This window comes from Corythoichthys intestinalis, chromosome 7, assembly GCF_030265065.1.
Source record: "Corythoichthys intestinalis isolate RoL2023-P3 chromosome 7, ASM3026506v1, whole genome shotgun sequence".
Taxonomy (NCBI): domain Eukaryota; kingdom Metazoa; phylum Chordata; class Actinopteri; order Syngnathiformes; family Syngnathidae; genus Corythoichthys; species Corythoichthys intestinalis.
This window is the reverse complement of record NC_080401.1, coordinates 45,488,108-45,511,394: the sequence shown is the minus strand read 5'-3', so window position 1 is coordinate 45,511,394 and position 23,287 is coordinate 45,488,108. Positions and strand designations below refer to the sequence as shown.

At 39.7% G+C, this 23,287-nt stretch overlaps 3 protein-coding genes across 5 annotated transcripts in view; 1 reads left to right on the top strand and 2 right to left on the bottom strand.

Annotated features, from left to right (window-relative positions):
* mef2b (myocyte enhancer factor 2b) overlaps positions 1–4,195 on the bottom strand; it is a 52,356-nt gene extending 48,161 nt beyond the window's left edge. Inside the window, exon 1 of one of the 2 annotated variants that reach the window (XM_057841510.1) lies at positions 3,973–4,195. The gene's annotated coding sequence lies outside the window, so the exon portion shown is untranslated. Of the gene's footprint in view, positions 1–598; positions 1,445–3,972 lie in introns of those variants that run through there. The other variant, XM_057841509.1, reaches the window with a different exon arrangement.
* tmem221 (transmembrane protein 221) lies at positions 428–15,658 on the top strand. The gene is made up of 3 exons (XM_057841511.1): positions 428–876; positions 6,217–6,302; positions 13,879–15,658. The coding sequence occupies exons 1-3, from the start codon at positions 584–586 to the stop codon at positions 14,421–14,423; spliced, it is 924 nt and encodes a 307-aa protein (XP_057697494.1). The 5' UTR covers positions 428–583; the 3' UTR covers positions 14,424–15,658.
* Positions 8,988–23,272, bottom strand: borcs8 (BLOC-1 related complex subunit 8). 2 transcript variants are annotated; one of them, XM_057841516.1, is made up of 6 exons: positions 23,122–23,272; positions 21,181–21,293; positions 21,040–21,104; positions 18,916–19,023; positions 18,706–18,797; positions 8,988–13,660 (listed from the first exon to the last, which is right to left on the bottom strand). In XM_057841516.1, the coding sequence occupies exons 1-5, from the start codon at positions 23,156–23,158 to the stop codon at positions 18,734–18,736; spliced, it is 387 nt and encodes a 128-aa protein (XP_057697499.1). In that variant the 5' UTR covers positions 23,159–23,272; the 3' UTR covers positions 8,988–13,660; positions 18,706–18,733. The 2 variants fall into 2 exon arrangements, with proteins under 2 accessions (XP_057697499.1, XP_057697500.1); XM_057841517.1 differs by lacking the exon at positions 18,706–18,797.
* Positions 23,273–23,287: the final 15 nt, after the last annotated feature.

Here is a 23,287-nt window from a genome sequence, read left to right as displayed (position 1 = left end):
TATGACACTGCAGTTTACAGTCATTTAGTTGTGAAACTCTTCTTTGTGCATGTTTATGTCTGTGTTACACTGATCCCTGGTGGCCAAAAGAAGGCGCACAATGTTTAGCACAGATTTAGCTATGTTTGGAACACCTGTCCTCCCTCGTGTGGAATGATACAAAAAACTAAATTGTTTTCAGTCTTCTGTGTCAGACATACTCACTGTGACAATAACAATTTAACACAAAACTGATTTCAGCCAGAGAAAAATTTGAAGTATGGTTTTGTATTTTTTATTTTTTTTTTTGTGAGTAGTTGTTATTCCCTTTTTGTACTTTTTCCATTTACAGTATGTCATCATGATTTTATTACAGGCATTTAATCAGTTTTTGGTGCTCCAAAAGAAGAAAAAATCCATTGTAGCTGGGAAATTTGTAATCTGGGGATTGGACGCACATCACATGGGCAGACAGGGTATTTACTAGCAGGAGCTGGACATTCATGAAACCTCGGAAACGTCACATTTATCATGGAGACGCACTTTTTTTTCTAAATGACACTACTCCAATTTTGAAAACTTTCAAATCCGATTAGGTTACAAAATGTCAAACTCTTACAGTCAGCGGTCTGTTGTCGTCCTGTCATTACTGGGGATTTTATCGGCCATTATGTCCGTGTTATCGGTCATTCTGATTTTCCAGCTGCAACCACAACACACGGCAATGAAGGAGGACGCCACTTCGGTCGTGCCTCCGCATGTCCGACCTTTTCTGTCCCCGGTGTCCACGATACTCTCGGCTCTTTCGCTAACCCTGAACTTGAGCTCCGTGGTGGTTTGCCTTCTACACGGCTACTTTTCCACCGAGGTGTGTCGAGGAGAGCAGGACACCGAAAGGTAATTATTAACCACCAGTTATTAAAAGCTGCATATTGTGGATGTAACAGCTGTTTAAATTGAACAAAAGTAGTTCCGGTTTTGAGGAGTAACACACCTGTGGCTTCCTGACAATTAGGGGAGAGCGGGATTGCATGTCACACTTGCTATAGACCCTACACACCAACGTCACAAAATGACGTGTCGCTGTATCCGGCCGCCATATTGTCCGTCATTGTTTATCCGTATTCTCAATGGTTTCAATTTGGCGTGCAATTTATAGTGCAATTCATGGAAGCCCCGGTGCTTTCAGACGCTGTAAACTCATTGGATGTGTTGCATAAAAGGCGTTATGTGGAAAAGCTTCAGTCTATCCATTCGCCAGATCCATATTTGATGCCTAAATTGATATTTTTCGACCCGCTGTCTTCGCCATCTCTGCCTGACATCTGCTACCCTGATATGTACAACTATCTTGTCCACAGAAACTCGGCCTATTCTCACGAAACTTTGAAAAACTTTAAGAGCAGCACTCTAAGCAACATTACCCCGTGTGACCCTTTACTTCCAATTTTCTAAAATAGCGACAATCAATAAAAAAATGGGTTACTATAAAAATATGAGGACAGAGCTGCAGTTTTGATTAACATTCCCTCGTTAGCCGGCTGCTTGATAAATTTTAAAACTGTAGTTAGGCCTGCACCATATATCGTTTGAATATTGCCATTGTGATGTGAGGATGCGCAATAGTCCTATCGCAGGACGTGCGATTATTATTATTTTTTGTTGTGTCTCAACTTAGATCTGATTGGAGCCGCATCATGTGGAAAGTCGACCTATTCTTCTAAGGAATAGTTTCTTATCTAATTATATGTTTAGTTAAACGTTTACAAATTATGAAAGCTAATAATGTGTGTTTCGACACTTCAGCTCAATTTGCGGTGTGACTGGCTGCTAAATCTAGGCTAGCAGTCAGTGCTGTTGTTCTCTTTCAATCAATTTAACTACAACCCGGATTCGGTTGAAGTTGGGAAATTGTGTAAAATGTAAATAAAAACAGAATACAATGATTTGAAAATCCTTCTCAACCCATATTCAATTGAATACACTACAAAGACAACATATTTAATGTTCAAACTGATAAACTTAATTGTTTTTTGCCAAATAATAATTAACTTAGAATTTCATGGCTACAACACGTCCAGTTGAAGTTGGGAAAGGTGTCAAAAAATACTGAGAAAGCTGAGAAAAGCTCATCAAACACCTATTTGGAACATCCCACATGTGATCAGGCTAATTGGGAACAGGTGGGTACCATAACAGGAGCCTCCCCAAACATGCTCAGTCATTCACAAGCAAGGATGGGGCGAGGTTCACCATTTTGTCCACAACTGCGTGAGAAAATAGTTGAACAGTTTAAGAACAACATTTCTCAAAGCAAAATTGCAAGGAATTTAGGGATTTCAACATCTACGGTCCATAATATCATCAAGAGGTTTAGCGAATTTGGTGAAATCAATGCACGTAAGCGCCACAGCCGGAAACCAAGACTGAATGACCGTGACCTTCGATCCCTCAGACGGCACTGCCTTAAAAAACGACATGAGTGTGTAAAGGATATCACCAAATGGGCTCAGGAAAACTTCAGAAAACCACTGTAAGTAAATACAGTCCGTCACTACATCAGTAAGTGTGGGTTAAAACTACCATGCAAAGCAACAGCCGTTTATGAACAACATCCAGAAACGCTGCCGGGTTCTCTGGGCCCGAGCTCATGTAAAATGGACTGATGCACAATGGAAAAGTGTTTTGTGGTCTGATGAGTCCACTTTTCAAATTCTTTTTGGAAACACTGGACGTTGTGTCCTCCGGACCAAAGAGGAAGCGGACCATCCGGACTGTTATCAACGCAAAGTTCAAAAGCCAGCATCTGTGATGGTATGGGGGTGCATTAGTTCCCATGGCATGGGTGACTTACATTTCTGTGAAAGCAACATAAATGCTGAACAGTACATACAGTTTTTGGAGCAAAATATGCTGCCATCCAAGCGACGTCTTTTTCAGGGACGCCGCTGCTTATTTCAGCAAGATAATGCCAAGCCACGTTCTGAACGTGTTACAACAGCGTGGCTTCGAAGTAAAAGAGTCGAGGTTCTCCCGTGGCCCGCTTGCAGTCCAGACCTGTCTCCCATTGAAAATGTGTGGCGCATTATGAAGCATAAAATTTGACAGAGAAGACCTCGGACTGTTGAACAACTGAAGCGGTTCATCAAGCAAGAATGGGAAAGAATTCCACATGAGAAGCTAAGAGAATTAGTCTCCTCTCTTTCAAAACGTTTATTGAGTGTTATTAAAAGGAAAGGTGATGTAACCAAGTGGTAAACATGCCCTTTCCCAACTTCTACTGTATGTGTTGCAGCCATGAAATTCTAAATTAATTATTATTTGAAAATAAAATAAAGTTTATCAGTTTGAGCATTAAATATGTTGTCTTTGTAGTGTATTCAATTGAATATGGGTTGAAACGGATTTTCAAATCATTGTATTTTGGTTTTATTTACATTTTACACAATTTCGAATCCGGGTTGTAGGTTTCAATTGACTATTAGTGTCTCCCAACTTTATGGAGCCAATGTACATATTTTTCATTCAACAAAAAATCTTATAGTGCTAATATAGGGTTAGTAGTATATCATATGGGTATATATATATATATATATATATATATATATTTACTAAAAATTATTTTGGCATGATTCACTAACAATTGTATCTAATAGGCAGAGGTTGCGCTAGACATTTTCGTTGTCTGTCATTTTGACTGACAGGGTCATAAAAATCCGGTCATAGTCTATTTTTACCGGTCACTTCAATTTTTAAAATGATAATGATGACATATTCAATAGTATTTAGTTTTCATTCATTTTTAATTAATATTGTAACGCTTGCTTGGCGGCGAAAAATTAGACACGGGAGTCGTGGTATTTTTCTGCCTTTTTACTCCGCCCCCCAAAAAAAAGAGGCAACGATATAGACCCCAATCACCAACGTCACACAATGATCTTAATTGTGGTTGTCAGCTCAAAATCTTCTAAATATATATTAAATGCATCTTACCAGATATAAAATGACTACTACATAGTCTGTGGTGATCGTTTGGTGCCCAGATTTCTTGTCGAATTACAGCAGTTTATCTCGCTCTCATCCTTGGGTCTCTCAGAATACGGTAGAACTTCAAGTCTCTCCGTCTATCTTTTCTGTTACAGCAACCAACCGCCACACACGCCTTCACCATTTTGATTATTAATATTAACGAGCAGAAAAACACGCCGTAATAGGAGGCATGTACGTAGCGGTAATGTGTAAACATGAACAGCTGACACACAATATGGCGGCTCCAGTTGTGACGTCATGTGATTGGGCGGCAATCTTGTCCATCAATTGGATGACGCGCTGGCACACCGGGTGCACCAATAAGAACCTCGCGTTGATGTGTCAATCAGGGTGCCGCCGCCAGACCCCGGTGACGCTACAATATTCTGACAGAAGAGCCAACGACGTCATGCATTAAGAGAGACAATAGCTAATTAATATGCTAACTCGCCACCCTGTGGTCTGGGGTGTGAATTACAACCTGTCAAAATGACGGACGGACGTCAGTTTTTTCCGTCACCGTTTTAAAAAACCGGTCAACGACGGAAAATATCCGGTTAACGCGACCCCTGCTAATAGGTGACAAATCTGGGACTATCGTTGAACACAAAGCCATGTTTTTCTGGTAAAACATACAGTATACACAGTTTTGTTGTTGTTGTTTTTTTTAAACCTAACTTGTAAATAACAGGGACAAACATTATATACATTGAAATAATTGTTTGACATCTAAACAAAAGTTTTGAATTATTGGCTACTGTGGCTGCCACTGCCAAGCTCCCTATAAGTCTGCCTCCCAACCCCAATAAGCCCATCGAAACAATGACCTTCCTTTCATTCCATAGTCAGCAAACAACTCTGGCTTGCCCTTTCCCACATCGGCTTATCAATCCAATACCTCCACCATGCCCTTGAAACTTCTGAGTCAATCCAAATAGTAATGATCTTGTAAAATTGTCCACTCCAATGCAATTAAGAGGCTGGTTTGGACAGTGCCCTCCATAATTATTGGCACCCCTGGTTAAGATGTGTTTTTTAGCTTCTAATAATTTTTTTTATTCAAATAATATGGGACCTTAATGGAAAAAAAGAGGAAAATCCAACCATCAATACAAGTGCATTTATTCAGTGGGGAAAAAATCCCACATAAAGAAATAATTATTTGACATTAAATAATGTGTGTCACAATTATTGGCACCCCTGGTGTTCATACTTTGTACAACCCCCTTTTGCCAACAAAACAGCACCTAATCTTCTCCTATAATGTTTCACAAGATGGGAAAAGACAGAAAGAGGGATTTTCAGCCATTCCTCTTTGCAGAATCTCTCTAAATTATCCAGAGACCTGGGTCCTCTCCTCTTCAGCTCACCCAGCAACAGATTTTGATTTAAAATGTCCTGGTATTTCAAAGCATTCATGATGTCATGCACCCTAACAAGGTTCCCAGGGCCTTTGGAAGCAAAGCAGCCCCACAGCATCACTGACCCACCCCCATACTTCACAGTGGGTATGAGGTGCTTTTCAGCATGCGCATCTTTCGTGGCACGCCAGACCCACTTAGAGCGTTTGTTGCCAAAAAGCTCAATCTTGGTCTCCCAGGCTCTCCCAGGCTTCAACTGGGACCATGTGCTTTGGTCAGATAAGACCAAGATTGAGCTTTTTGGCAACAAACAAACAAACTGTTTCACTTCCAAAGGCCCTGGGAACCTTGTTAGGGTGCATGACATAATGAATGCTTTGAAATACCAGGACATTTTAAATCAAAATCTGTTGCTGGGTGAGCTGAAGAGGAGAGTACAGAGGAGAGGACCCAGGTCTCTGGATGATTTAGAGGAATGGCTGAAGATCCCTCTTTCTGTCTTTTCCCATCTTGTGAAGCATTATAGAAGAAGATTAGGTGCTGTTTTGTTGGCAAAAGGGGGTTGTCAAAGTATTAACACCAGGGGTGCTAATAATTGTGACACACATTATTTGATGTCAAATAATTATTTCTTTATGTGGGATTTTCCCCCCATTGAATAAATGCACTTGTATTGAAGGTTGGATTTTTCTCTTTTTTTCCATAAGGTCCCATATTATTTGAATAAAAAAAAAAAAAACTTTCATTTGAAGCTAAGAAACACATCTTAACCAGGGGTGCCAATAATTATGGAGGGCACTGTATGTACAGAAAAAATAAGAACAGTTTATGACCTTTGTCTCCGCAGAGCCGACTGGTTCCTAGTGGACAGTAGAGCTGTGCGACACTTAGCCATCGGACTATTCTGCCTGGGAGTTTCAATCTATTTAGCAGGTATAAAGAAAGGGTGGAACTCACACACAAAATGCATTGCAACATCGATATTTGCTAATCGTCATCCTTTTCCATACTACAAGTGGTAAGACAATAAATCCCAATAGGCTATTGCTGGTGCATCAATACTGTAATAAGGCATGTGCCGGTATGAGATTTTGACGGTACGATAACCGTGAGCAAAAATATCGCGGTTTCACGGTATCACGGTATTGCAATTATAGCTCCCAAAAATTTTGAGATGTATGGGTTAAAAAAAAACAACTTTTTTTCCATTGAACAGGATTTTTTTTTTTTTCAGACCGTAGTTGCAAATTGGAACATTATTGTTAAAATAAATAAATTATCAATAAAAAAATATTTGAAATAAAATTAAAATAAATATAACTTATAGACTATACTCACAGCCACAGCTCAAGTTGCTCAAGATTACAGCAAGAACAAAATAATTTCTATAAAGTAAAAACACTTCTGAATAAAATTTTTAAAAATTTATACTGCATGACTGTTTTTTTTTGAGGGTGGAAAAGCTTAAGTGAAGTTTCGCCATTTTCAGCCACTGTGTCTACATGATATCATGCCTTTGTGTTAAAAAGAACATAAGGAATTCATAAGTTAGGTAAAAATGTATAAGTTAGCTAAAATGTCAATATTGTTGTGGAAAGGTTTCATCTAAAAAAAAAAAAAAAAAAAAAACATTGGGAGTGAGACCTCTTCTTGATCCAGCGAACGTGGATTTGTGCTTAGGGCAAGATCATCGTTCGTAATTAGCGATCTTTGATGCTATCACTTTTTCCCCTTCATTCAAGCGAATCAAGCTTGTTTTCTCACTCTGCGGCTGTAACACTCAACGAAGTTGCTCTCCCAGCTGACCCTAGGCCAGTGCTTCTCAATTATTTTCTGTTACGCCCCCCCAAGCAAGACGTAAATGTTTCGCGCCCCCCCCAAACTCTCTGCCGCCACTGTAAATAGTATTATTTGTCTATAAAATTACTATTGTAAATACGCATCTGCCTAACATTGTGTCCTTTTTTTCTAATAAAGAAAAAAAGTAACATAGATCACGGCTTTCGAAAACGGCGGCGGCGCACTGCTCTTCATATCTGTTTTCTGTGTGCTGAGTGCTCTTCCTTAGTTCAAAAATACTGCACGCACTCTGAAAATGAGAGCGCCACTGCTACCCACTGAGTGGATGTGCAAGTACACTTTATTCCAGTCCAAAAAAAAATAAAAAATAAAAGAAAAAAGCATGTTTCCCGAGGACACATGCGCCCCCCCTGGCATCGCTCTGCGCCCCCCCAGGGGGGCGCGCCCCACTATTTGAGAAGTACTGCCCTAGGCTAACATTCATCTTTGTAAGCTTTTACTTAGTTTGTATATTGAATTTGAAAGGAAAATGTGTGTTTTGTTTTTGGCGAACTTTTTCCATGGTGCTAATCTGTGGAAGCTACTCACATGGAAAAATCTAATTGTACAACATTTTAAATGTATTCTTTTTGTATATTAAACTTACCACAGTTTGAGAGCTCAATAAATTGAAGAACAGTACGCCTTATGTTAGGAGTATTTGTTTTTGGGTTAGCTGGCTGTGTAGCCGATAGTGTCACTTTCACACACAGCAACAAACGGGAGGGGGTGAGCGCTGCTGCGCCAAGCCGCTTCTGGCTGCATTTTTGACACAAGAAAAATAGCGAATACCGTCCTACGGTCTGACGGAAAATTTTAGTGGTTTTGAAACCGCGACATTTTCACACCACGGTAAACCGTGAAACCGGTAACCGGCACATGCCTAACTGTAATGCAAGAAATTGATACAATATACAGTGGTACCTCTACATACGAAGTTAATCCGTTCCAGGAGCTTGTTTGTAAGTCAAAATGGTCGTATGTCGAGCAGGATTTTCCCATAGGAATACATTATAATTCCATTAATTCGTTCCACAGCCCAAAAACCTGCACTAAATCCTTAAAAAATACTGCTGGTACTATTACAAATGGCAATTACATATAGCAAAACAAATAAATAATAAATAAAAATCGGATTAATAATATAATAATAATAATAATTCCTTTAATAGTGTAACGAAACGGGGTCTAATAAGGCGGACGTTTTTTTCTGTACCTGAAGGCACCGCGGCGCTGACGTGACAAAGAGGGAGGGGAGCGGGTGAAAGTTTACTTTCGCTTTGAATGCTTTCTTGAGAACATCGTCAATTGCGGCAGACAGCAGGCGTTTTGTGTTGAATAAGTTGTGAAAGAAATGCTGAAAACGTGGCGAAGCTGGCGATTTCTCTGGAGATGTTACCACAATAAGAATTGTCAGCTTAACTTATAAAGACTGGCGAACGATGGTCGGAGGAGGACCGTGGAGATGTATTGTTGAGCCATTTCACGGATGCCCACCCTACGCTCATATTTTTCTGTCATTTGCATCTTTATTTAGAAGGTAAGCATCAACTTTTTCCTTGTTTCACCACCTGTACCAACCTTTTCTGAAACCTGTGTTGATTTGTCACACAAGAAAATCCGCCGTGCATTCGTCTGCGGTGCTGCCATTGTCGTCGTATTTCGAGCATGTCGTCGGATGTAGAAACAAATGGCGAGTCAAATTTTACGTCGGATGTCGAAAAGTTCGTGTGTTGAAGCGATCGTATGTAGAGGTACCACTGTATAATAAAACAGACATTGGCTCCTGGTATTTCAATATGGTGTAGTAATTTAATAACATATCTATACTAAGATACAGTACATCATTTGGATATTTGATGTTTAATAATATTTTAGGAGATACAGTGAGGAAAAGAAGTATTTGAATACCCTGCGATTTTGCAAGTTCCACCACTTAGAAATGATAGGCGGGTTTGAAATATTCGTGGTAGGTGCTCGTCCACTCTGAAAGGCAATCTAGGGGGAAAAAAAAAAAAAAAAAAAATCCAGAAATCACAGTGTATGATTTTGTTAAAAAACAATTTATTAGTATTATACTGCTGCAAATAAGTATTTGAACACCTGAGAAAATCAATGTCAGTATTTGGTAAAGAAGCCTTTATTTACGATTGCAGAGGTCAAATGTTTCCTGTAACTTCTCACTAGGTTTGCACAGACTGCAGCAGGGATTTTGCACCACTGCTCAACACACATCTTCTTTAGATCAATCAGGTTTCTAGACTGTCACTGAGACACACGGGAGTGTGAGCTTCCTCCAAAGATTTTGTATTGGGTTTAGGTCTGGAGACTGGCTAGAACCTTGATATGCTTTTTACAAAGCCACTCCTTGGCTATTATGGCTGTCTGCTTCGGGCCATTGTCATGTTAGAAGACCCATTCACGGCCCATTTTCAATGCTCTAACTGAGGCAATGAGGTTATTCTCCAAAATCTCACAATATAAGGCCCTGGTTATCCTCTCCTTAATACAGTGCAGTTGTCTAGTTCCATGTGCAGTAAAACACCCCCAAAGCATGATGCTACCATGCCCATGCTTCACAGTAGGGATGGTGTTCTTGTGATGGTACACATCATTCTTCTTCCTTCAAATACTATGAGTGGAATTAAGTTCTATTTTGATCTCATATGACCACATGACTTTCTCCCATGACTCATCTGGATCTTTCAAATGGTCATTCATCATCATCATCAACATGGCTCTTACGTTGGGGCTGGTTTCCCGTCCCATTAGCCCATAGGCCCCTCCAGTAGAGGTGGTCTTGTGCCAGCAGATCAGGGTGGGGATGTTCAAGGTAACTCTTGTGTTGTTGGAGGTCGCCCGCAATGGTGTCAAGCCATCAAGTGCGGGCCTTTCCTCATGGTCGTCTCCAGCCTGCAGCCTTTAGGTCAAACTCCAGGATGGCGCTTGTCGGGTGGTCAGGAGGTAGATGAAGAACATGGCCAAGCCAGCGGATGCGGTGCTGTGCAGCCAGGAGGGAGGCTCTGGGTTGACTTGTCTGGGCTCACAGGATTTCGTTGGAGATTTGCTGGGGCCACCTGATGCTCTCAATGGTTCTGAGAGCCCCGCTGTCAGAGCAGTCTATTCTTGCGGTCAGTGTCTTGTTTACGGCCATATAGGTTGTCATTGGCAAACTTAAAACAGGCCTGGACATGTGCTGGTTTAAGCAGGGGAACCTTGTGTGCCATGCATGATTTTAAACCAAGACGTCTTAGTGCAGGGGTCTCCAAACCCGTCCTCGAGGGCCGCTGTGGATCCTGGTTTTTGTTCATACCGATCAAGCACAGACCTTTTAACGAGGGCTGTCAAACGATTAAAATTTTTTAATCGAGTTAATTAAAGCTTAAAAATTAATTAATCGCAATTCAAACCATCTATAAAATATGCCATATTTTCTGTAAATTATTGTTGGAATGGAAAGATAAGACAAGACGGATATATACATTCAAAATACGATACATAAGTACTGTATTTTTTTTTTATAACAATAAATCAACAAGATGGCATTAACATTAACATTCTCTGAAAGCGATCCATGGATAGAAAGACTTGTAGTTCTTAAAAGATAAATGTTAATACAAGTTATAGAAATTTTATACAGTATTAAAACCCCTCTTAATGTTTTCGTTTTATTAAAATTTGGAAAAATTTCAATCAAAAAATAAACTAGTAGCTCGCCATTGTTGTCAATAATTACACCATTCTCTCTCATTGTGCTTAAACCCATAAAATCATTTGAACCCAAGCGCCAGCAGAGGGCGCCAAACACAAAACAAGTAACAAGCGGACATTACACTGCTGTCATTTTAATCTGTTTGAGCGGGGCATGTGCGTTAATTGCGTCAAATATTTTAACGTGATCAATTAAAAACAATTAATTTCCGCCCGTTAACGCGATAATTTTGACAGCCCTACTTTTAACCAATGTAGTTTCTACTAAAACAAGCAGCACTTGACTGCAATCAACTGATTACACTTATAAAACACCAGATTGGTGGAAAAAAAGGTGTGGTCTTGTTTTGTTGGAGTGAAATCCTGCACCCACTGCGGCCCTATGTGGAATAGTTTTGAGAACACTGTCTTAGTGTATTACAGTAACCTTGGAAATGGTGGTCCCAGCTCCTTTCAGGTCATTGACAGGCTCCTCTTGTGTAGTTCTTGGCCGATTCCTTACCATTCTTAGGATTATTGAGACCCTACGAGGTAGATCTTGCATGGAGCCCCAGTCTGAGGGAGATTGACGGTCATGTTTAACTTTGTCTATTTTCTAATAATTGCTCCAACAGTGGATCTTATATCACTAAGCTGCTTGGCAATTGCCCCGTAACTCTTTCTAGCCTTGTAGAGCTCTACAATTTTGTCTCTGGTGTCTTTGGACAGCTCTTTGGGTGGACAAGTGTTTATATGCAGCTAACTGCCTCAAACAGGTCAAAAAGTCAACCTCCACTCCACTTATTTAGAGAATAAGTGGAGTGGAGGTGTTTTTTCTTTTAAAGGCGATTAACAGGTCTTTGAGGCTCACAATTCTAGCAAATAGACAGGTATTCAAATACTTATTTTCAGCAGTATAATACCAATAATTAAAAAAAAAAAAACAATCACATTGTGATTTCTGGATTTTTTTTAGATTGTCTCGCATATTGGACATACACCTATAATGAAAATTTCAAAACCGTCCATTATTTCTAAGTGGGAGAACTTGCAAAATCGCAGGGTGTTCAAATACTCTTTACCTCACTGTAATTACATAGGACATCAAGAAATTTGATGTGGTATGTTGAGGCCTAACGATGTGGATGGTTTATGAAAGTGCATTGATACCATACTGTTTGCCATAAAAATACACGGTTATTTACAGAGCACCCCCCCTCCCCGGATGCCAGGGTAGAAAAAAAAAATCATAGCTAATATGTACCCAAAAATTACTAAAATGTACCCACAGTTTAGTAATCTGTGGGTATATTTTAGTAATCTGTACCCACAGTTTACTAATCTGTACCCACAGATTACCAAACTGTACCCACAGTTTACTAATCTGTACCCACAGTTTGGCAATGACCCAATGCTTCTAAAAATAGCTAACTGACAAATTAACACTACTTGAATTAAGCACGCACGGACACGACAGCAGCACATAAAATGTGCAAACAACATGCCGAATTGATTGATGACACCTGAAAGTGAAATTTTAGACGGCTACCAAAGAAAATGTGCAATAGTTACCTTTTAAAGCCCGAGAGCAAAACGTGCAGGTGCTTGCTCTGTCGGTCCCTCGGCGTTTGGAGTCCACGCCAAACACTGGTGACTACTGTTTCCGGGTCATTGCTAAACTGTGGGTAAAGATCAGTAAACTGTGGGTACAGTTTAGTAATCTCTGGGTACAGATTAGTAAACTGTGGGTACAGTTTAGTAATCTGTGGGTACAGATTAGTAAACTGTGGGTACAGATTAGTAATATGGGGTACAGATTACTAAACTGTACCCACACATTAGTAAACTGTGGGTCCAGATTAGTAAACTGTGGGTACAGATTACCTATGATTTTTTTTTTCAACCCTGGCACCCCGGGGGGCTCCATAGTTATTCATTAAGAACGGACATATTTCATTGCGTGTTTTTCCCGTTTTCAGGCATCCTCATGGAATAAATCAGTGACCATCTCTTAATATATCACTGTTGATATTTTGCCACTATCAGTTTTTTTCCAAACGATCGGTTTTGGCTTTTTACATTACACAAACTGTAATGCCTTAAGTGGGACAGTCACAGCTGCTCATTGAAATCCATAACAAGAGTAAAACACAAATATGTTAAGCGCACACACACAGGAGCTGCTGTCCACCACAGTTCACACAAAAAAGACAAAACTATTGAAAATAAATACATTTTTTTTGGTCTCTTCATATTGCAGATTTTTGCCTTTTGCAGGGAGGTCTGGTACTGTAGATGTCCCATATAATAAAATCACTTTTGTGATCTTTTACATTGGTGTACAAGTATGTACTGTGATAACGATACTATATAGCAGAACACACTTGACAGTGGGGTATATCATTGACAGCTAATGTACAAAACGTCAGCAGAGAAGTCAACTGTAGCGAGTAAAAATCACTGCTGTGCTTGCCCAGCGAGCCCAAGAGAACAATGCAGGCCTTTGAGTGGCGTCCATGACTTAAGTGTTTTTTAAAACCGAACCTGGCAGCGCTGGGCCGTGCTGTTTCACTGAGCAGCTTGTGCTTGGGGGAGGTGAGCAGCGAGTTAAAGGGGGTTAAAACCTTTAGCACAGCCTTCCAATCGAAGTGGTAGTGGAGAGGAAACGCACTAAAAGGGGAAATGCTGAGAAGACTTGTCACATTCCGGAGTTGTTCTTCTCTCCAGTGTCCCTTGGCATGCCTGGATCCGCAGTCCTTTTTCTGCATGCACACACACAGAAAAAAACACAAAGTGTAAGACACTTCAATTTTGCCCATTTGGAAAGAAACCACAATGGACAAACATTCAAATCCAGTTAAAAGAATACATTCAATGCCTTAAAAAGACAAACTACTGTGGAAAAAAATAAAACAAATTAAGTAGGTTTATATATATTTATATATTATTTAACTGCCTTTCCTCATCTCTTTCCCAACAGCTATGTCCATTTTTATGCTCCTCATATTTGAGGCGGAGACAGGTATTGCAAGCGCGTGTGTCCTGGCCTCTGGCATCTTCATTCTCCTGGTGGTGGTGATCCACTCCCTGGTCAAGTTTTCCCGAGTGGCTAAACGAGGCCAAGACGACCATCTGGAAAATCTCTTTCGCAGTGAGCTCAGAAGTAGCAACGACAGTCCTGTGTCATGGCCCTGCGAGCTTAAAATTGGCGTGGACAAACTGCGGGTGCCCCGCAGACTTTCTCACTTCCAGCATCACATGTCGCTCACGCCTTCAAGTAGCCCTAGACACCAGCAGCAGCACCACCTGCAGGAGGACTACGCCCCTGTCGTCGAAGAATTGCAAGGCCACTCGAGCAACACGGACGGCTACAGCGGTGGCGACAGCGCTCCTCGCTCACACAGGAGCTTATCGTCAGACTCCGTTTTACATAAGAGCAAACCCTGGAATGGTGTCAACAACGAGATGAGAAGCGTCCTGGCGCGCAAGTCGCTGAATCCGGCAAAAGACTCGACGCTTGTGTAATAACAGGCTGATAAAGGTCGCAATTTCAGTAATTGCATAGATATACAATTTACACCTGATTCGATTCAAGAGCACATGGAATTGGAGATACAGTAGGAATATAAGTACAGTGGTACCTCTACATACGATCACTTCGACACACGATCTTTTCGACATCCGACGTAAAATTTGAGCCGCCATTTGTTTCTACATCCGACGAGTTGCTCGAAATACGACGACATGACAGCACTGCAAACGAACGCACGGTGGATTTTCTTGTGTGAGAAATCAACAGTTTTCAAAAAAAGTTGATACAGTTGGAGAAACAAGGAAAAAAGTGATGCTTACCTTTGAAATGAAGATGCAAGTTATAGAAAAATATGAGCTTGGGGTGCGTGTCCCTGAACTGGCTCAACAATACAGCTCCGTGGTCCTCTTCCGACCACCGTTCGCCACTATTTATAAGTTAAGGTGAAAATTATCATTGTGGTAACATTGCCAAGGAAATCGCCAGCTTCGTCACGTTTTTATCATTTATTTAAGAACTTATCCAACACAAAACGCCCATTAAGCAGTTGACTGCTCTCAAGAAAACGAAAGTATTATCTCTACCGCACCGACCTATCTCACTTCGCGGTGCGTTCAGGGACAGTAAAAAGCCTGAACTGGCTCAACAATACAGCTCCGTGGTCCTCTTCCGACCACCGTTCGCCACTATTTATAAGTTAAGGTGAAAATTATCATTGTGGTAACATTGCCAAGGAAATCGCCAGCTTCGTCACGTTTTTATCATTAATTTAAGAACTTATCCAACACAAAACGCCCATTGTCTTAAGCAGTTGACTGCTCTCAAGAAAACGAAAGTATTATCTCTACCGCACCGACCTATCTCACTTCGCGGTGCGTTCAGGGACAGTAAAAAGTGTCCGCCATATTAGAATCCGATTCGTTACATTATTTACAGGAATAATTATTAATTATTCTTCTTCTTATTATATTATTCTGAATTATTTATTTATAACGTATTTGTTTTTCTATGTTTAATTGCCATTTGTAACAGTGCCAGCAGTATTTATTAAGAATTTAGTATATGTTTTTAGGCTTTGGAACGAATTAATGGAATTATAATGTATTCCTATGGGAAAATCCTGCTCGACATACGACCATTTCGACTTACAAACAAGGTCCTGGAACGAATTAAATTCGTATGTAGAGGTACCACTGTATTTAGTCAATCACTAAGTGTGCAAGTTCTCCCACTTGAAAATATGAGGCCTGTAATTGTCAACATGGGTAAACCTCAACCATGAGAGACAGAATGTGGAAAAAAAAAAAACAGAAAATCATTGTTTGATTTTTAAAGAATTTATTTGCAAATCATGGTGGAAAATAAGTATTTGATCAATACCAAAGGTTCATCTCAATACTTTGTTATGTACCCTTTGTTGGCAAACTCTGAGGCCAAACGTTTTCCTTAACTCTTCACAAGCTTTTCACACACTGTTGCTGGTATTTTGGCCCATTCCTCCATGCAGATCTCCTCTAGAGCAGTGTTGTTTTGGGGCTGTCTTTGGGCAACACGGACTTTCAACTCCCTCCACAGATTTTCTACGGGGTTGAGATCTGGAGACTGGCTAGGCCACTCCAGGACCTTGAAATGCTTCTTACGAAGCCACTCCTTTGTTGCCCTGGCTGTGTGTTTGGGATCACTGTCACGTTAAAAGACCCAGCCATGTCTCATCTTCAATGCCCTTGCTAATGGAAGGAGATATCACTCAAAATCTCTTGATACATGGCCCCGTTCATTCTTTGCTTTACACAGATCAGTCGTCCTGGTCCCTTTACAGAAAAACAGCCCCAAAGCATGATGTTTCCACCCCCATGCTTCACAGTGGGTATGGTGTTCTTTGGATGCAATTCAGTATTCTTTCTCCTCCAAACACGAAGACTGTGTTTCTACCAAAAAGTTCTATTTTGGTTTCATCTGACCATAACACATTCTCCCAGTCTTCTTCTGGATCATCCAAAAGCTTTCTAGCGAACCACAGACGGGGCTGGACATGTACTTTCTTCAGCAGGGGGACACGTCTGGCAGTGCAGGATTTGAGTCCCTGGCGGCGCATTGTGTTACTGATAGTAGCCTTTGTTACCGTGGTCCCAGCTCTCTGTAGGTCATTCATTTGGTCCCCCCGTGTGGTTCTGGGAACTTTGCTCACAGTCCTTGTTATCATTTTGACGCCACTGGGTGAGATCTTGCATGGAGCCCCAGATCGAGGGAAATTATCAGTGGTCTTGTATGTCTTTTCATCCTAATAATTGCTCCCACAGTTGATTTCTTTACACCGAGCGTTTTACCTTTTGCAGATTCAGTCTTCCCAGCCTGGTGCAGGTCTACAATTTTGTCTCTGGTGTCCTTCGACAGCTCTTTGATCTTGGCCAAAGTGGAGTTTGGAGTGTCACTGACTGAGGTTGTGGACAGGTGTCTTTTGTACCGATAATGAGTTAAAACAGGTGCCATTAATACAGGTAACGAGTGGAGCCTCGTTAGACCTCGTTAGAAGAAGCTAGACCTCTTTGACAGCCAGAAATCTTGCTTGTTTGTAGGTGACCAAATACTTATTTTCCACTCTACTTTGGAAATAAATTCTTTAAAAATCAAATAATGTGATTTTCTGTTTTTTTTTTCCACATTCTGTCTCTCATGGTTGAGGTTTACCCATGTTGACAATTACAGGCCTCTCTAATTTTTTCAAGTAGGAGAACTTGCACAATTGGTGGTTGACTAAATACTTATTTGCCCCACTGTAAATAACTACTCACGACTCTTTCAAACATCTTCAAGTTGATTGTCAAACCAATCAAATTGTGAAAATCTAATGTGTATTTTCTTGTAAGATACAATTATGCAGTGATTTCCAACCTAGTGTTATTTGAGAGACAATTTTTAACCTCAATTTAATATAAGTAATTTCATGGAGGCCTGTTTATATACCTGACATAATTTTCAGTCAGACCAAGATAAGCTTTTGGGGGTCAAACAATCACTACGTTCTTTATTCATACATATTGTTTTCAGTCTTATTAATAAAGAACAACACAGGTATTTAGCTACACAAAAATAGGTACTATGATAAAATTTTGATTAAAAAGTTTGCAATTTTTAATGGGCCATGCTAATGGTTGAAGTAATGGATTATATAAGGCAAGCACAATTTCATATTATTTGAAAATAAGATATTTAAAAAAAGTATAATTTTTGCAATTGTTTTAATGTTCCGTTATTACCGTTTATGTAAAGTGTAAATGAGTTTGTTGAGGAACCCTGAAGAACAGAGCCCCAAACATAACATGAATGGAAAAAAACCCCGTGCGCACGCTAAAATTGTTCGTGCACACGAGCTACTCCTTTGTTTGAATGAATTTGTACTTTATGCGCACGAGTTAATAATTTGTACACACTAAGTATGTATTTCACGTGCACGAAAATGTTACAGCGCGCTCACGAAGTAGATCTAGCACCGTTCGGGATATGAGGGTAAACATACCGAGAGCATCTTTACGGACTCAGAAACTATGCCTCCTGACCTGCAAATTCACCAGTGATGCCCTGTTGGTAAGTTCATCATATTCGCGTGCATTATTTTAGCTCATCCCCAGCCAAAAATAAAATTAGGGATGTCTCGATCCGATCACGTGATCGGAAATCGGGCCGACTGCGCCATTTTTCAGAGGATCGGGTTAAAAAGATCGGGTTTTTAATCTAAAAAATATATTTATGTTTTTCTGCTTCATGCTCGTACAGCCTCTCACTCTCCTTTTTTTCGGGATCGGGAATCAGGTCGGACTTGGGTGCAAAAATATGCGATCGAGACATCGCTATAAAATTCAATCATGTCTTCTCTGACCATCTTGTAGTTTTAGTCGAAAGAACGTATAGTCCTAGATCTATTTCGTGAGCTCGCTGTAACGATTTCTTGCAGTGAAATAAATATTTAGTGCGCACAAACTATTAACTTGTACGCACAAACTAGTAGCTGGTTCGCACCAAATAGTAGCTCGTGCGCACCAAGTAGTAGCTCGTGCGCACCAAGTAGTAACTTAATTTTTTTTCATTCATGTCATGTCTGGGGCTCTGTACTTAAGTGTTGTGTATTGTGGAAAAATATGTGCTTTATTCTGTAGGTATATTTGCTAAACATGTACATTTGTACATTAGCCATTTTTGTGATGTTGCACTAAATGATTTGAATGAAACCTCCAGAAAATATGCTTGAAAATCGTATTGTTAGGAGGATCTACTGACCTTGGACATCGCTTCACCATTAGGAGAACTAGGAGGATGAGGCACGAGAAGCAGCAACATGGGGACTGGGAGAAGGTTTGGCATCATGCAAACTTAATGAAAGTGGATGGAGGAAAGAGAAAAGGTGATACAAAAACAAAAACAAATGATTGGGTGATAGACAGTTAAGAAAAATATATAGTTACGGATACATCAATTTGACTTCCTTACCTGCGTCCTTGTGAGCTGCTCATCTGCTCCTTCATGTTGATGGCCTGTCGCAGGAGGCTGTCAATATTTTTGAAATACACGCTGCTGTTGGCCATGCTTCTCACGGCACTGCAAAAACACCAAATGATGAATGAACGATTCAAGAAACGTGGAGGAGAGTCAGTGTGATACAGAAATTAGTAGAGCTGGGAATATTTGGGCACCTAACGATTCGATTACGATTCAGAGGCTCCGATTCAATTATAAAACGATTATTGATGCACCCTCCTCTTTAAAAAAAAATAAATTTTTTTCATGTTTTGTACATTAGTTCCAAAATTGTTCAAAAATCCTCTCAGGCTAAACCAAACTACTATTTCAGTATCAAGTTAACATATAACAGTAAACAAATATACAAAAATAACAGTAAATAAAATACTCCAGTCCCCATTCTGTATCAGCAGCTTTAAACTACGTACATTCAATTAATTTAATGTTGTGAATCAACCGTTACAGTTGTTAAAATTGCTCCCGTTATTCCATAATTTCCCTTCTGTCTACTTTTCACATGTCAAAGTTTTAAAACTGTTTCATCATTTAAAGATAGATTCAAGACAAGATTTTGCCGATTTAGGAGTATTTTAGATAAAAAGTTAATTAGGTTCGCTACAAAAGAGCCTTCTATAGAAGTCTACTGCTTTAAGATGGCAGCTGTTTACTATCGTCGGCAAGTCTGTCATTTCGCATCTCTGTTCAATAATACATGTTCTAACACCGACGTCGTCTGTCATTTTGCATCTAGTTCTACATATATATGATATCTACTGTAGCTGTATGTTTGTATCAACTAGCAACTGGGAGTTGTTTGTCGCGGCTGCCGGCCGCATTCAGATATGATTGTTTTTTTATCTAGCGGCATGAGTTGAACATGATATTTACTCTCGGTCCGTTCCTCATTGCATCCCAAAGACCGCGCCTACTGTGTTTTACTTCCGCTTTACCTGGTATAATTCAATAACCGGAATTTGGATGTTTGTGAATCGTTCTCGAATCTTCCACGGCCGAATCGCGAATAATCTAAGAATCGGAAATTTCTCTCGCCTCTCGAAATTAGTAGGGGTGTGCCATCTTAGGCACCCCACGATTCGTTTCGATTACGATTCAGGGTGCTACGATTCGATTATTGAATGATGATCACGGTATTGACGATGATCACGGTTATCATGATTATCGATGCATCGTACATTGCTAATTATTAAAGAAGCCAAACAAATTTATGTCCATTATTTATTTAAAATATCTTAATGATTCAACAGGAACAGTGGAAACATGCTCATACAACAAAAAGCTGCCCTTAAGCTGTTTTTTAAATTTTTTTCCAAGAAAGTGCAAAATTAACCATTTTAAAGGCAGTACTTATTTCTCTCAACAATACAATATAATTTACACCGGTCGAATTAATGCCACATTTTCTGGAAACAAAGTGCCTTTAGAAACAAGACTTCTTTTAACCAATATACTTTGTTTTCAGATTTCTGTACTATTTCGCATGTTTGTAGTGTTACCGCTGTACTTAATCATGGTTTTACACGTTCTGCATATGAAATACACGTTAGCGAATTAGCTTAGCGCTCAGCGCTAACTGTTAAGATCTCAACAACAACAACAATAAAGGCTAAACAGTACAAGAGGATTCGTGTACTCACCTCTTACAGACGCACACGGGTCTTAACAACACTCAGGACATTTTTCAATTGACATGATTTGAAACTACTGCTGGACATCTGAAAGATAAGGAGCGACAAACTATCTCTCTTCCCCTCTCGCTCTAAAAAATAACTTGCGCACAGAAGCGTGACCGCCAGGTCCCTGCCTGTCTCATACACAAATTTATTTTCGAGTCTTTTAAAAAGGAGTAAATCTCTCTCTCAGTAACCGGCAGCATCCATCATGACATTGTGCTTGCGTCGGTTAAAGGGCGGGAGTTGTGTCTTGAATTTCATTCCGCTACGAGTGGCTGTAATAAAGTTATTAGGGAAAATCATTTTTGAACCTTTATGAATCGTAATTGTCACGTGTCGAATCGCGATGCATCTAATAATCGATTTTTTTGGAACTCTCTGGAAATTAGTCATTATGACAAACCTGCATGCATATTCGACAGAGTATATGGCTCCTTGGCTCTGCTCCTCCCAGCTCTGCATGTCTGTCTACGAATTGTACAAAAAGATTATGAAAAATATGAGCTTTGCGTTTAAAAAGTGTTATCAAAGTGGAATTGCATACCTTATGCTGCGCCAGTTCAGGAAGGGACCTCCTGACATGCTCCTGCAGTCTGTACAGAGCCACGGATGGCTCGTTTGCCAAAACATACATGCTCTCCGTGAATTTGTCGCTCACTAAAGATTTCATAAAATGCAATGTCAGCAGAATTAAAAACGGTGGCTCAACACTGAAAATTCGAAACGACGCTGTCCAGTCAATGGATAAGGGTGTAGGCTTGCATAGGGACGGTAGGGACGTAAAACTACCAACTTTTCAGGATGCTGAAATTGTCCCCAACAACTTTTAAGCAACCTTATTTGCATTATATAATGACTTGAGGTAAGTTATATTGGTAATTTAGATTGCATTCCCATATGTTGTAAGGAGAGAATTTACCCTACCATTATTAAGTGAATAACAGTACTTTAATGATGTTCAGACTTAAATTGACCATTCACTTGCTGAATGTGCTAGTCCATTTCCCCCCCCCAAACGAACGTTTGATTGGCTGATGACTTGTTACACACACGCATTCAGCCCCCCCTGACAGAAATACAACATGCTGCCTCCTCCACCCCCTTCAAAGACGAGGGTTATTAGACGTTTTTTTTTTTTCCCGTGCCAGCAGCAAGCACTGTTAATAATGTAAAAACGTCAAAGTTGTGTAACACACCACCAATTTTGCTACTGAAAGTCCGACCTGCATGAGAGTTAGCATAACATTATTCTATGCAAATTCCTTGAACTCGAGGAGGAAGCTGCTTTGAGAGAAATATCCTCCTGGATGTTTTCTTCTGTTAACATTAATTAAACTGTAAGAAATGTAGTCAGCTGACCATTCTCCCTCGTTTTCATTTTTATTTATGTAGTCTTCCCTTTTTTTCAGTGTAAATCTAGAAATAAATCTGCCAGTGCTTCAAGTAAATTTTACTCAGTTTTCTTGAAATAAGAAAAATAGTAGTGCTGCACCGATTAATTGATTAACCCGAGTATTCCATTAGAAAAAAAAAGATTCAAATTAAATTTTGCTGCTTCGAGTATTCGTTTAATGAAATTGGCGTTGTAATGGTTTATTTTGAAAGTGTTTGCTTTTACTTAGGTGGATACACTGCCCTGTAGTCTGCCTCTTTTCACATAGTTGAATCCAGCTGCTCCATGTTAAGACCAACATAAGCCAAGTTTTTGTTTGAGCTAATGTTTTTTTTAATGCATTCGTAATTTAGTTTATTGGTATATTTAGCGTGGGAATATTTGTCTGAGCCATTTGTTGAGAGCATTGTAAAAAAAAAAAAAGTGTTAGCGTTTTGTAGCATTTAAGCTAGCGGACTTTTGTTATGCAAGTTAGCCATTGTTCTTTTGTTGTCCATAGATCCTTATTTATTCAATTTTATACCGTTTGAGGCTCAGCACAGATAATTTAATTTTTCATTTTCCTTATCCGACGACTAAACTTATCGACTACTAAAATGATCAATAGCTGCAGCCCTAAAAAATATCTTGTTGAAAATAAGATGACGAGACTTATTTTAAGCAAAAATGTTGTGTATTTAATCTTTAAAAAAAGACTCGTTTGTCAGAAATTATTCGAAAGCCTTTTTTTCTTGATATACCGTATGTGAAAATGACCGACTTTTAGATGTCCGTATGGGCTTAATAAGAATAGTAATATTTACTTAAAGTAAGTGAAAGAATCTGTTAACTAGCCTTTAACACTCAAAACAAAATGGAGAAAATTATTCGACTAGATTTAAGAAAAAAAAATCAGATTAAGACGTTATAAATTTGCAGTGTGAAAGTCATAATAAGTCATTAGAGATTAAATTTGCTTGAATCATTTAGCCTATCAATTAATCAGGTTCTTATTGGTGAGAAATGTAGCTCTGGCCCCCGTTTACCCAATCTGTTTGGTCTTATTAATGCCCCGTCCCTAGCAAAAAGGTACATTAATCGTTTGACACTTACCGCGTCTGACTTTAACTTGCATCTCTTGGTCTTCCATTACGAAATATAAAAACTAAACCTTAGAATCAAGAAAGAAATGCTGTTTTAACGCAACTTTTAGGTCTTTCATACGTGCTACTTCCGTGTGAATAGTTGTGTGCAACGCCTAAACGCTCCGCATAGGAAA

What these genes read in the sequence shown, in the direction of transcription:
- tmem221 (XM_057841511.1), top strand. Translation starts at nt 584, where the DNA reads ATGTCAAACTCTTACAGTCAGCGGTCTGTTGTCGTCCTGTCATTACTG. An exon ending in GGAGAGCAGGACACCGAAAG is followed by an intron (nt 877 to 6,216) that starts GTAATTATTAAC and finishes TTGTCTCCGCAG; the next exon opens with AGCCGACTGGTTCCTAGTGG. An exon ending in AGTTTCAATCTATTTAGCAG is followed by an intron (nt 6,303 to 13,878) that starts GTATAAAGAAAG and finishes CTTTCCCAACAG; the next exon opens with CTATGTCCATTTTTATGCTC.
- borcs8 (XM_057841516.1), bottom strand. Translation starts at nt 23,158, where the DNA reads ATGGAAGACCAAGAGATGCAAGTTAAAGTCAGACGCG. An exon ending in GCAAGTTAAAGTCAGACGCG is followed by an intron (nt 21,294 to 23,121) that starts GTAAGTGTCAAA and finishes TGAAATCTTTAG; the next exon opens with TGAGCGACAAATTCACGGAG. An exon ending in CTGAACTGGCGCAGCATAAG is followed by an intron (nt 21,105 to 21,180) that starts GTATGCAATTCC and finishes TACAATTCGTAG; the next exon opens with ACAGACATGCAGAGCTGGGA.